Source organism: Homarus americanus, unplaced genomic scaffold, assembly GCF_018991925.1.
Source record: "Homarus americanus isolate GMGI-L3 unplaced genomic scaffold, GMGI_Hamer_2.0 scaffold33468, whole genome shotgun sequence".
NCBI lineage: Eukaryota > Metazoa > Arthropoda > Malacostraca > Decapoda > Nephropidae > Homarus > Homarus americanus.
Genome location: NW_024714177.1, coordinates 4,202,493 through 4,216,540, shown reverse-complemented (window position 1 = coordinate 4,216,540; position 14,048 = coordinate 4,202,493). Strand labels below are relative to the sequence as shown.

Here is a 14,048-nt window from a genome sequence, read left to right as displayed (position 1 = left end):
GTGCATGTAGAAGGCTCCTGGTTGATGATGATGGGAATTAGAATGAGGGTGGAGGAGAAGGGAGAAAAGAAGGCATTGGGGTGGAAGAGAAGTCTCCCCATGCTGCCATTTCACCCATAAAATTTTAGCTCTCTTGGTGTAATTCATGATTATTTCCTTTAAATCAACACTGCACTGCATTATATATTGTCAATATGCAAAATAAACTTCAGAATGACCAATAATTGTACTGTAAAAACATAAAAATAATTTATGTTCAAAAGAGTCTCAAGAAAGAAGCTTCCTCCACTGAGCAGGGACACACACTGACGCCATTTTGGGTGAGTCAAGTGGCTGTTTGGCGCGCTAAAAACTAGTTCCCTGTACTTCAATTATGTTAAATAATTGCTAAAATGACTAAAAACTTTAATATAAGACTTGGAAAATTATTGAATAGTACAACCTTCTTGATATTTACTCAAATGGTAACAAATTTAAGCCCTAAAACCGATTACTGTATTGGCGGACTAATACTACAGCTGGTGAGCAGGCAAAAGCAGGCGAAAACATGTTGGGAAAAATTTGTAAGGAATTCGTTAACCGAAGTGAAGAATCTTATGGAAGGTAATTCGTTAACTGAAATTTCGTTAACCGAGGCGTTCTTTAACCGAGGGATCACTGTATCAACTAATTCATATGAGTAAACCATAGCAGACTGCCCTGACAGGAGTTAGTTGTCCCTACTGTTGCTTGACTTGCAACTAGTTTTTACTATTAAATGGTATTACTTATACTTTATATTTTGTAATTTAATGTATATTTTTCTTTTACATTGTGTTACTAATCCTTGTTCAATCATGGCAAGTCCAATTAAAAAATATTCAAATATTTTCATATTAATTTTGTTTCTCAAACAAAACACTAATCAAACTGTCATATCATTGCCTATAAATTAATTTATAAAATACTGCACTATACCTAGATTAAACAAGTTTAATTTTTTTTCATTTCTCTATGCACATGCTTTGACTTCCCAACAATTATAGGGTCTAACTCCCTTCTTTGATAACCTCGCACCCATCTGTTGTTTAAGTACTGTATTGACATTTAAGTAAATTTAAAATGTAAAGCTACATGTAAAGTAAACAAGCTGTGCACTTGAGATTTCTACCCTTTTCAAAATCCAATACAGTGTGTAGGAACCAATTTACACTGGAAGTCTTAAGGTAATCGACAAAAATAATTTTACTGTAGCCAATACTTCACTCCAGCTTCTAAAGTCTTGGACTCCTGGTTCTGGCGTGCTAAGTGAGGGTTAAACTGTGAATTATATTTCTGCTGAAAGGGTGGTTTAGGGTCACTAGAAGCATCAGGAGCCTCAGGCTTCTTTCCTGCAAGAAGTCTCTCAGCTTTTCGTCTCTCCTCTGCCTCTCGTTTTAGTCTCTCCGCTCGTAAAATCTCAAGTTTTCTCTGTTTTTCTTTTGCAATTTCCTCGTCCTCACTGCTGTACTGTGAGGAGCTGTTTATTGTACTATTACTGCTGTCACAACTGTTTCCACTGCTGCTGCTACTTCTACTCTTCCTACTGTGTCTGTTTTTGCTATTCCATTTATCTTTACATCTTTTCTTACATCTATCATAGGTTTTCTTTCTCTTCCTAGAATCACCATCATACTCATCACTGCTACTTTCTCTTTTTCGCTTAGATCCTTTATATAGTTTTCTCTCTCCTTTCCTTTCAGTTTCATCATCATCATCATCATCATCAGAGTAGTATTCTGCTCTTTTGCTATCACTTAACTTTTTTTTCTTACATTTCTTGCTCTTCTTATGGCCCCGTTTGTGTTTTTTCTTGTGTTTTTTAACCCGGTCTCTATAAGGTTTTGTTGATCTGACCTCATTTAGGAAATTATTCTCCACCTTTGGTACAGAATATATATCACACTTAATAATTTCTGTCGTGGTTTTAGGTGCTTGTACAAACTTCTTTGCTGGTTTTAGGCCAGCATATTTGATGATATCATTAATTGGGTCCATTCTATTCTTACTCTTCAATCCGACCTCTTGGAATTCTGAGCCTGCATCATCTTTCTGTGTAATTTTACCAGTATCAAGTTCATACCAAGCCTTGCCTCCTTTTGATTCAACAGAGTCTTGACCAAGGTAGGTCAGGTAACCTATGCTCTTCTCATACTTTTCTTGTTCAGCTTTTTTCTCCTCTTCATGTTCCTTGTTTGATGCCCCAGTTTGTTTTCCATCTTCCAGGTCCTTGAAGAAGTTGATGTTTCCATCAGATGTGTAAATGTCTGCTTCTGGAGCTTTCTTGGACAGTGTTGTTGGGGGCGCCTCATACCCTCCATCATAGTTTGACCGAGCTTTGTTTCTCAGGAAGGCAGTTCGGGCTTCCTGCTCCTGCAAAATAAATCTTGATTCAGCAATATATAATATGGACAAGAAGTAGTACCTTAAGCTGTGTATTCTTATATTACTCTATTAATTATGTATAGTAAAGTATTACAGAACATGTATCAATCCTATGTAATGTTTCCATTTATTATGCACCATGTTATGTATATCTATTATCATATTTACATATTATGTATTCAGCTTGTGAACGCTGGCATCTGTACATGCCAGTGCGGAGTGATACAGGGAGTGGAGATCGCTAGTCCTTATGGTGTGGAAGCCACTTTTATTAGTTCCTCAGTATTTATCTCCCGTACGAGAATAAGAACCTATTTTCAAGATAACAAGTGTTTGCGTATACCCTCAGTAGTGTAGAACGTTTTGGGGGTATCAAAGACAGACATAGAAGCAACACAATAGTTAGTGCTTCATAAATGTTTGCTAAAACACTTACCATTATTTTGAATAAATAAGCGAGTTTTCTAGTCTTTGTTCAAGAAATATTCAAGGGAGAGTGGTGGAAAACTTGGTTAAGTCTCCCATCAGCCACCTTGGATGTGTTCTCCCAGTGAACTTCCAAGAAGGTGGAAGCAACATCAATCACCACACATCTCTTGTATAGATTGTTACACATCTTATCTATGTGCCACATCTCCCTAAACCATTGCAATTTGCAAACCACAATCCGACACTATGTCTTAAGTACAGTACAGTACAGTACACTACAGCACTTACAAGCTATATTTGCTAGTTTGTAGAGCAAAATAATGTTATTTCATGATAATGGTGAATATTTATCTATCTTTAAGAACATGTCTTCCAGTGAAAAAAAAAATGTACATATGTGCCTATCACACACAACACCCACCCACCACCTCAATAACCACCATCAACCACAATCTCCAAGAAATGCACGAAGTGTAGTTACTTGTTCATAGAGTAAATTATATTATTTCATAGTGAAGGTGTAAATATACCCACATTAAAAGCATATATTCCTATCTAAAACCTTGCAGTGTGTGTGGAGTTTTATATACTGTACTTCAAAGTAATCTAACCTAACCAAACAGTGTATTTTTCCTTAGAGGTTAACTCTTTGTGCATGGGGTCACCTCTAAGCTGAATAAAATTGTGTGACATTGGCTATATAAAATATTAAAATTGGCATCCCCATAGTAAAAAGGTTAATTTCACTAATGTGTGATTTTGCTAAAGTGTGATTCAAGTTCACACTGAACACTGATTATCTGTAGGGGACCCCTGTATGTACTAAGAGTAAGTATAGTACCTGTACAAGTATTTATCTGGTCATTCCTATTCCAGCATTTAATTAAGGCATGGCTTCACCAATGAGAGGGACAAAGGGAACCTCCTGATTTAAGATGCAGTCAACAAAACAAATGTTACACAAAAGTATGATATGAACAATTACTATCCCTCTAATATGTTTATTTCAAAATTCAAAATCTTCATGAAAAACTGTTGGAGAAATTTATTTAAAAAAATGGGTGTCCCATATCCAACACTAGCCCCAAAATGATTTATGCCATAAAGGCAGTAAAGTTGAGAAGCATTGTACAGTACTGTATCACCTACCAGGAGCAGTATTATAAGGACATCCACTATCTTGCCAAAATGTTTGTGTCTAACTTCTAAAAACTGTTAGGAAAAACTGTATACAGTACAGTATATTGTCCAGTAGACTTGAAAAAAACAAAAAAAAAACAGTGTTGGATGGGTGGATGGACAGAGACGTGACCGATCGCCCAAGCGGCTAACGAGCCGATCAGTGGTGAAGAGGATAAAAGAATACACGACTGACATCACACCTTGCAACTTCACTACTACATAAAATATTTAAATACCTTCTCAAGACTTTTATAACAATATAACAAATATGTTCCTAATATTAATAATCTAAATAAAAATTACCAAAAAAAAAAAAAAAAAAAAAAGTGGAAAAATTCCTTACAGCAAGCTTGGCCCTTTGGACCCTCTGCTTCTCTTCTTCTGCGGCCTGGGCTTCATCCCGACGCACACGTGCGATGTTATCCTTAGTCCGCACATGCCACCTGCAAACAGAGGTAATTTGTTACCGAGAAATCAATAGCAGTAAGTCCTCGGTTAACGTTGTAGTTAAGTTATGTGAAACAACTTTAAGTGGATCAATGTTTCCCATAAGAAACTTAAGAAATATGTAGATAGCATTTCCAGCCTCCCTTCATCCCCATAATATGCATTACATCTAAGAAAATGCAAACAGATTGTAAATACCTGTATATTCTGTACTGAAATGCATATAAATATAAAATACACTAATGTTTACCATAAGTAACATTGTAATGGGTGAAGTGAGCGAATGGTGGGAGGGAGGGTGGCGGGAATCACCGAGACCCAGAGGGTCCTCCCCCTTTCATTTTCTCCACCACTCCACTATGAAGGCTGTACACTGAACTTACCTGTTACAGTGTATCACTCCTAATTTCACTATCCTTAACCCTACTTAACATATCAACAGGCCTAAACTGATCAGTACAGATTTAGCTGTGAGTTGGTGGAACCTGAAGCTGATAAACAAATGTAGATTTTTTATTTATTTTGGGGGGGTTGAAATATAACTACCATAGGTCTACTTTAAGCAGAGACTTGTTAATAAGACAAAGTCCCAACTAAAAGGATGGTACCCATTTTAATAGGTAAGATTGCAGTAAACAGCAACCACAAAATTACGGAAATTCACTACACTCAATCGATAGAACAATTTTTCGATGATCATTTTCTTATATTACATTAGGTTACGTTAGGAAACATATATTTTCATCAGTCTTTGGTTGCTGTAATCTGCAATTTTATCTTTAAATTCTACTAAACCTAACATATGATTGGAAAAAAATTATATACGTATTTAATATCCATCAGAATATCATAAATTAGTTATAGCCACCCAACACCATTGTGTTACTTCATGTACTGTATTGTAACTTCTTTCTTACCTCAATAATATTTTAAATGGGTGGAGAAATTAGAAATTTGGTAATAAATTTTTTTAACTTTTTCATCATGAACATCAACGCACTACCTCCTGACTACCTATTAACTATTTACATTATATGATCTGCCATAGATAAGTTGAACCAATCAAACTTTATTATCTGGTAAGATTACAGATTACAGCAACCAAAGAATCTGATAAAAAAAATGTGAAATCCTAACATAATGTAATATAAGAAAATTATCACAGAAAAATAGTTCTATCGATTGAGTGCAGTGAATTTCCGTAATTCTGTGGTTGCTGTTTACTGCAATCTTACCTACTATCTTAGGATGAGACTATATCATTATAAGTTAGATCCGAGTCATGTGCTTAAACGAATAATAACCCAAATATTTAACAAAATTTCGCAGAAAATTGTGGTTTAGCCATGAAAGCTTATCCTTTAAGAATATTTGATGTACTACCTCACCTCAACAAGACCCCATGAAACAATATACACAGTTAAGCAGTGTGCCTGACTTACCTCTTCTTTGGTAAAATATTCATGTCACTTGAAGATCATTTACTCAGTTGTGTTGTGAGGTGTGTGAAGGACGTCATCTGCCATGGTCCTCCTCCCAGCGCCGCCCCGACGGAAATAAAACGTAAACAAATAAACATAAGGAACCTAAATTTATTTTATGGTTATAAAATGATTAAAATATTATTGATGGAGAAAAATTTATTATGAAAAATAGTATAATTTTTTTATGGCATCTATAAGTTTGTTACATACATATTTTCAATGCAAACCAATGATAGAATATAAGCTCGTAGTATTCATGGTATCATAGAAAACGCTATACAGTATATAGTGTATAACTCAAGTTAAACTCCGTTTTTTTTATCCTCTTAGCTAATTTTCTGTTTGCTAACCTAGACATGCACGGGTTCTTAGATGTATCTAAACCAGAGGCAGATTTAGAAAGACCTGGTCTGTGCCCTGACTGGGCTTCCTTACTCTTGCTGACATCGTGCAGGTTGCAGTAAATTTCATTATTGGGCAAGGAGATACAAATAAAATATATCTGTACTTAGACAGTCTAACACAGTATTCAATGCATCGTAAATTAGTAGATTATTTCGCTTTTACACATCATACATTAACATTGCTTAGCTTGATATTAGGGAGTCAATACCGTTGTAGTGGCCCAGAAGTTGCCCCGGTGTAGCAGTTAAAAATGAAGTCTAGGTAAAAATGGTTGGTTGGTTGGTGATACGGAGAGAAGAGAGCATTAGCTCTGAGGGTGCAAGAAGGGTACAGTACAAGGTAAAGTTCAGAAGTGGGGAAAATAGGAGGTTGACAGCAGGTGGGCTATCCACCTTGAGAAGAGGTTTGTCTTCCATCAACAGTGCTGCATTAGAAGATTCTTGCAGTTAGGAAAATAGTGTTTGGTCAAAGACTATACACTTGTGTTTGCCCAACATATTGTACGGCACTCCCTGCAGAACGCTCCGAGATTCCGTGGTGAGCAGAGCTGGTGAGTGGTGATTGATAGTAGCATTATATTCGACTTCCATGCGTTTGGATGTATAATAATTCAATTAATTAAGATGTAATGAAACAAACTCTTTTATTATAAAACATTTTATTTCCACAGCTGATGATCTTGTGGGGTATGGGATGTTTGGGTTCACACTCAGGATGGGATGGAGAAAGGAAACTCACAATGTGCTCTCTCTATACATATTGTATTGGATGTACAATTCAACTTGGTGCTGGGGGGTGGCAGCATGAGTCCATGCTGGAGTAGAGAGAGCTGGTTGGTGAGGGTGCTCAGAGGAGGACACGCAGCTTGTCGGGCTCCATAGTTGCTGGCAGGAGCGGAGTTGGAGGTGTTGCTTGCTGGTGGCTGTAGGAAGAAAGAGGTAGGTCACGGCCACGTGAGGTATTATATAGCGGGGATAGGCGTGGCTTGATATTTGACCTCCGCTATGTTAGGCGGTGCTGGTTGCCAACCCAGACCACGAGGCGCAGGCTGGGGAATTCGAAGAGGGTCGGCTACTCAGTGACAAACGGCGTTTGTAGGGGAGGAATCCACTACAGTACCTCTGTTTGGTAGCTGCCTGCTACCTTGTTAAAATCCTGCTGCCATGTATTATTCACTTATTTTCTAGGTCATGCGCTCTAACGCATGAGCGCGGCCATTCTAACAAACACCTTCGCTATTATAATAAATTTTATTCTTACAAAGGCATCTCTTAAGTGACCGAGTGATAATGCTACAAAAAAGAAATCTTGAACCAAATAGCTATGGTGTTTATGTTTGCTTCCTTCAAGAGGAATCTGGTGTTGGGTTAGTGGCGGATCCAAGTTTTTTTTTAACGAGTGTGTGGGGGGCAGAGCCTCCAACAAAGGTCCAGAGGGAAGAGTCCCCAGTGGAGTGTTAAGGGGGTGACAAGTGAAGCTCCCTACCTAAGAATCATGCAATAATACTTTAAATTATAAGTCACAGTAACCATACAAACACGATTTTATCAAAGCCTCACCAATAGACCAGTTGGTGTTATAATATTTTGGAGTGTTTCACACATGTATACAAAAGCTGGCGTCCAACCTTGCCCAAATGTTACAGTCGGCTGATGAACTGAAGTTACTGTAACTACATATCCCTGGTAATAGATTGCAGTAGTCCGAGTCTAAAAAAAAGAATTCTCATTATTCTCATGGGGAGGGGGAGTGTGAGCATTTCCCCATACCCCCTTAAATCCACCAGTTGGATCATTCCATGAAAATAACCTGATAGCCAATACTGTACGAGTGGCTCTTTGATCTAACACTCTGTAATGGATAATATAAGTACGGTATTGGTCTCATTTACAGCAACATAATCCTTATGCAGTTTGAATGCTGGAAACTGCCCCTCATTTGAGCTAGTCTACTTCTTCCTCATTGGCACTTTTTGTAGAATGCATCAAAAATATTCCAAACTAGCTTTTATATTGGTCAAGTCTTTCACACATCAAGAACCGGAAATAAGAAAACAAGTGTGAACAGTCATACTTCATATATTTCCTTGCTTTATCCATGTACAGCTGTGCTTGAAAAATAAAACATTATTTACAGTCTTCCATAATCATTTTTCAAGCAGAGTTCCACTACTTGTGAAAAAGTATATATTACTAATATTATGCATAGTATATAGCTGGTGGTTGTTGAGAAAGTCATTGAGGCACAGGCGGCTGCCTCATCCCACAAGCGAAGCAATTACAGAAAGCATTAAAAGAAGTGGTGCAATGCATTTTTACTCACCCAGTAGTGTGAATAGGCACTTGATGCTCAAAAACTGACTCTAGTGTCAAACAATTTAAAAAAAGCAGTTACACCAATTTCTACAATGCCAACAATAATTTCATAGCAGAACTAATTATGAGATACAGTATAAATTTTAATAACCCATATATTTTGAAACCTTTCTGTGTGAATGAAAATTTTACCTTTACAATCAGTGCCCACACATTTATTTTTTCTCAAATATAATTCTAAATGAAATCAGCATATTGAACTTAAAATGGTTGTCACTGGAGCAATTGATGAAGCTAAAACCACCTTGCTTAAATGATAGGAAAAGGCCTAAAATGTACTGTAGATACCGGTAGATAAATATAAGTGATAATTATGAAAAGGCATTTTCCACACATTCTCATCTTTTACATACCCGGTAATATACAAAATTGTTATATCAAAGCTCATTATAATCCCAAATATGAGAAAATACTTTAGATATACATAATACACAATTTTTTGTATTAATTTATTACTAGATTCCTTAAACCTTATGTATAGAAGATGAACATAACACATATGGCAGATGTACATCATGCATTAATTGTGTACATATGTACATCTGTTTTGTCATTGCATCATTCACAAATCCCATCTCATAAATAAAAGATAATTTCAAGCTTTGGTAGTTTGACTAGTCCAGCTGGAGACAACCAAATGCAACTTCATTAGAAACTAGCAAATCATTAAACTGTATACTATGCAACATCTACTGACAACAAAGGCGAGTCAGGTTTAGTTTTAATCAAGATACATCTACTATTACATAACTACTGGCAGGCTCATCCCAGAGGATTTTTAAAATACCACTAAAGCAAATTCAATTGTCCATTCTGGACTCTCAAGTGCTACAGCAGTTAATCTACATAGCAAAATGCATTGCTACAGATCTCAAGTAAAACAAAGCTAGTGTGTTTCATAAAAAAAAAATCATTTCATGCAAATAGCAATGCCACCTTCACCATCAGACCCAGGAATAGTCCTATACAGTATAATTAAGTTTTGCCAAAGGCTACTCGAGCATTGATAAAAGTCAATATTAGGTAGTCTTTTGAGTCACTGCTGAGCAATACAAAAGCCATTGCAGGAAAGGTGTGGATAACAAACACATCATAACACAAGGACTATGGAGAGGGGGAGAGAGAGATTAAGGAAGAAAGAAAATGGGAGTGAAGGAGGTAGAGTTTATCTCTCTCTCTCTATGGTGGGGGCCTCCAAGGTATTAAGTATTACACAATTTGTATTAATGTGCAGCTAATTAAAAAATATATAGTCACCTTTGTTCCTGGTTTCAAGTCCTCTGAGCAACTGAAGTAAGTTACAAAACGCTAATCCTGTTTTAGCACTAAAATAGCAAAAGTTTCATCATGAAATTTCATAAAACCTGCAATTTTATCTATAATTAATCCTGAAAAGGTTTAAAATTTTCTAACCAAAACAAATGTGAAAAATTCTCATATGTATGAAAAGTAAATTTATTATAGGCATCAAACCAACTTAAAAAAATAAAGTGTATCAAAATAACTGCACATTCACTGAATGAAAAATTCCTATAAATAATTTATGGTTTATAAAAGTTATTAACATTGACTTTGAAGACAATCAGCCTTAATAACTATCCCTTACTCTGTCTGTATTACCCAATAAATATAAATTAACTAAGTAAACAGCATTAATATGAAGCAATGATGACATGATCAGTAATAGCTTTGTTATATTCCTGGAGATTAACAATAATTACAGTAATAATATAAATATATATATATATACATATATGCATGTATGTATATATACACACATGAGCCTTTGAGGGTGTGTGAAGTATAGCCCTGTTTTTGTAGCTTGCCAATTCAGATTAGGTCGAGGGTCAATCTCCTCTTGGCCAGTTACTCAGGTAGGAGCAGAGTTGGTCAATCAGCCAACCAAGGCCTGACATTATCTGAATTTGATGCCACCCACATTAAATGAGAGAGAACATATAATGGAGGTTTATCTTCAACTTAAATGTATGTCAGATTTCTTAATAAAAATCTAAAGAAGCATATCTACAATCTTTAACTGCACTGTATCCTTACTACTGTTAAAAAACTTCAACAAAACTGAAGTGCATGAGAACAGAATATTGTTAACTGCTAACAACCTAATAAAAAGGGTACAAGCATTCTTATGTTATCCAACTATTTACACTACTGCACAGCATATCACATTTTATACAATCACTACATTATTCCTAACTTAACAGAGCAGAGAAAAACTATCTACAAAAAATGCTTAGTTCATATAAGAGAATTCCTAGAGCAAACTTAAACTTTTAAGCAATTTTCACATTAATTTGCACTCTGCAAAAAAAATTACTTTCATACAATCTCCCTTTAACTACTGTCAATTTCCAATGTTATATGAGACTTGCAGTTCCATTTTTCAAGTTATCTGTATTCATAATTCTTAGCACTGGTAATTACTCTCCACACAGCTAAATTAGCCCATCAGATTTTTTGCTTAAAGCAAAAATGATGTACAAGTGGTAATTAGAGGGAGAAATGTCTGAAAAATAACAATCAATAAAATTGTCTTGTTTCAAGGCTGAACATTAATATATTACATAAATAAGTACCTTTCATTTAATTTTGTTTCATTTCACATTACAGTACAGTACTATAACATGATGTTTCAAGTATACTAATAGACAGATGGTCCTTTGATAACTCTAGATACAGAATAGTAAAACCTTTCTGATTTAACATACTGTATTTTGTATGAAATTATGGAAATCTTGATTCTGTCTGTATACAGCATACAGGCAGTCTTCGACTTACGATGGAGATACTTTCCTGGACCCTGATCGTAAGTCGATTTGTTGGCAAGTCAGAACACTGTTAATTCCATAGTATAAGTTAGGTTAAAACACAACCCTGCCCATACAAAACAACAGTAATATTCCATAAATAATATAAATACTGGAAATAAAGTCATGTTAAGCAATATAGAATAATGAAAAAGTAAAAAATGGGATTTTAATTACAAATTTTTGCGATGAATGTATTGGGATCCCGTTCATAAGTGTGGATGATTGTAACTTGGGGACTACCTGTACATGACTGTTACTTAAGAATACAGTAGTTAATTTATTTAACGGGTTTCATTTAATTCTTAAGAAACCTTTAATGCAAACAAAATTTCACATCATCTGATTCACAGTTTATGCAATGGATGCAATATCAAAGAATATTTTGTTTGGTGCCTAGAGCTTGTATAGTGAGTAACTAGACAATACAGTTAGTTCTATATTCTGAAAAGGTTTTACTCTACATTTTATAATGCATGACCAGACCATTAGTGACTATGGTATTGGGTTCAGAGGGCAAGTGCGTCTTCTAGGAGTTGCTTAACCTCGCGGGTGTGGGTCTTCTTGTTACCAGTGGCAGGAGAGGCAGAGACTGGGCGGCCGGCATACCTGATAATACAAAAGGAGCCCTTAGTTATTCGTGTTAACACTTAAATTAACAAGACCATTTTGCTTCTTACCTGGTGAAATTAATATAGTAACAGGAAGAATCATCTGATAATGGGATAAAGATTGACAGTGCCAATCATGAAGAAGAAGAAGGGGGGGGAGCCTTTTACTTGTGTACAAAGAAATGTATATTCCTTTTATGTATTTGTCCTTAGGACAATTATTTCTTTTACCTGTAGCATTTTGTATGTATGTATGTATGTGTGTGTGTGTGTGTGTGTGTGTGTAGACAGACACACACAAAACATATATAATGAAATAATAATTGGAAAATCCTCTCACAAATAATCAGAACCAATTTATTAGAAATGTGACAGTCTACCCTCAAGTCCGTGCTCTATTAATAAAGTACTGTAATAGAGCACGAATTTGAGGGTAAACCGTCACATTCTTAACATATTTTTTTTATTGTTTGTGAGAGGATTTTCCCAATTATTATTTATTTGTACTGTATATGTTTTGTGTGTGTGTGTGTGTGTGTCTACACACACACACACACATATATTTACAATACAGGTAAAGGAAATTCCTGTCTCTAGAACAAATGGCTCCCTGTCCCACCCGCAAAAATGACGGCAACTTTAAAACTACCCACAGACATTCTTGGGTACATCCAGGGTGTCATCCGCAAATAACGGAGAACCGCGAAGTAAAAATCTGCGAACTTGGGGGGGCCCCCTGTACTGTATATACAGTACAGTATAGTCTGGTTTTACGCGGTTAATTAAACCCATGGACGTCCACGTATAAAGCTAAACGCGTAAATAAAATAACAGAACCTATGGGATTAATTGAAATAGAGACTGGGCCGACCGCCAGACTCACCTTTTTTGGCTATCGCCGACACAATACTGTACATTGTAGTAAAAATATCATCTTAATTTTATGATGGTCTCTCGGGGGTGGTGGGGGTCCAGCGGAAGCCATTGTGTAGAAAGAAAAAAAGCAATGGTTCCTGGGCACGAGTGAATATACGTGGAGACAGTGAGACTGACGCGGTGGCGGAGTGTGGGTGGCGGGGGTGGCAAGGATGACTAGACCAATCACGGCGCGCGGCGGAGGGGGTGCGTGGGTGGTAAGGATACGCGATCCAATCACAGTTTGCGACGTCACCGGCGCGAGTCTGACGTCAGCACCCAGCACCTTGCCCTGCTGCTTGCCGCGTACATGATGGTATTTACCGTGTAAATAATAATTATCTCTTCTGACAGGTGCCGCGTAAATGGCTGTCCATGTATAACCAGACTATACTGTATATATATATATATATACAGTAATACCCCGCTTTACGCGGTTCTCGTTTAAGCGGTTCTCGTTTACGCGTTTCTACATTTACGCAGTACCCTGCCAGAACTGAAATTCCCACATTATGCGGTGCATCTACTTATATATGCGGGTGAAGTGGGTGAAGTATAATTTTTTTATTTAGCTCATAAAATTCATACAAATTACCCGGCCAGAATATAATTTACATTGCTGGAATTCTTACAATATGATGATCATTTTGAATACAAACATCATAGATTTTGTATTTTAGATATACAAATTTTAGACCTAATGTAAGAATTTTGTTTACTCAGAGCAAATATGTTATCTTTTGTGCAAAATATATGACATGTACATTAAAAATATTCCTGGTCTTGCAAGGAATCCAGCAATGTGAATTATATTATCCTAACTTTAGTCTGAGGTATTAATTATTACTAAAAATGTAAATACAGCCACTCCTCGACTTACGGCCACCTGGACATACCAAAATATTTTCAAATTACGTATTTTCGAGTCCCGACGTTAGTGATTGTGCGGTGTACTGACAAAATTTTTGTTTG

At 36.3% G+C, this 14,048-nt stretch overlaps 2 protein-coding genes across 9 annotated transcripts in view; both read right to left on the bottom strand.

Annotated features, from left to right (window-relative positions):
- Positions 1–550: 550 nt before the first annotated feature.
- On the bottom strand, positions 551–6,018 carry LOC121877250 (leukocyte receptor cluster member 1 homolog). Its single transcript, XM_042382903.1, has 3 exons — positions 5,904–6,018; positions 4,358–4,457; positions 551–2,391 (listed from the first exon to the last, which is right to left on the bottom strand). The coding sequence occupies exons 1-3, from the start codon at positions 5,924–5,926 to the stop codon at positions 1,225–1,227; spliced, it is 1,290 nt and encodes a 429-aa protein (XP_042238837.1). The 5' UTR covers positions 5,927–6,018; the 3' UTR covers positions 551–1,224.
- Positions 6,019–8,412: 2,394 nt separating this feature from the next.
- Positions 8,413–14,048, bottom strand: part of LOC121877216 (2-oxoglutarate dehydrogenase, mitochondrial-like) — a 67,302-nt gene continuing 61,666 nt past the window's right edge. For all 8 annotated transcript variants that reach the window (XM_042382840.1, XM_042382855.1, XM_042382834.1 and 5 more), the window contains one exon: positions 8,413–12,159. In XM_042382840.1, the coding sequence (XP_042238774.1) occupies positions 12,060–12,159 (100 nt within the window). In that variant the 3' untranslated portion in view covers positions 8,413–12,059. The remainder of the gene's footprint in view (positions 12,160–14,048) is intronic.

Bases quoted from the DNA above. Each gene is read 5' to 3' on its own strand.
- LOC121877250 (XM_042382903.1), bottom strand. From the start codon at position 5,926: ATGAATATTTTACCAAAGAAGAG. The intron at 4,458-5,903 runs GTAAGTCAGGCA...CTCTGTTTGCAG, and splicing joins AATATTTTACCAAAGAAGAG to GTGGCATGTGCGGACTAAGG. The intron at 2,392-4,357 runs GTAAGGAATTTT...TTTATTTTGCAG, and splicing joins TCCAAAGGGCCAAGCTTGCT to GAGCAGGAAGCCCGAACTGC.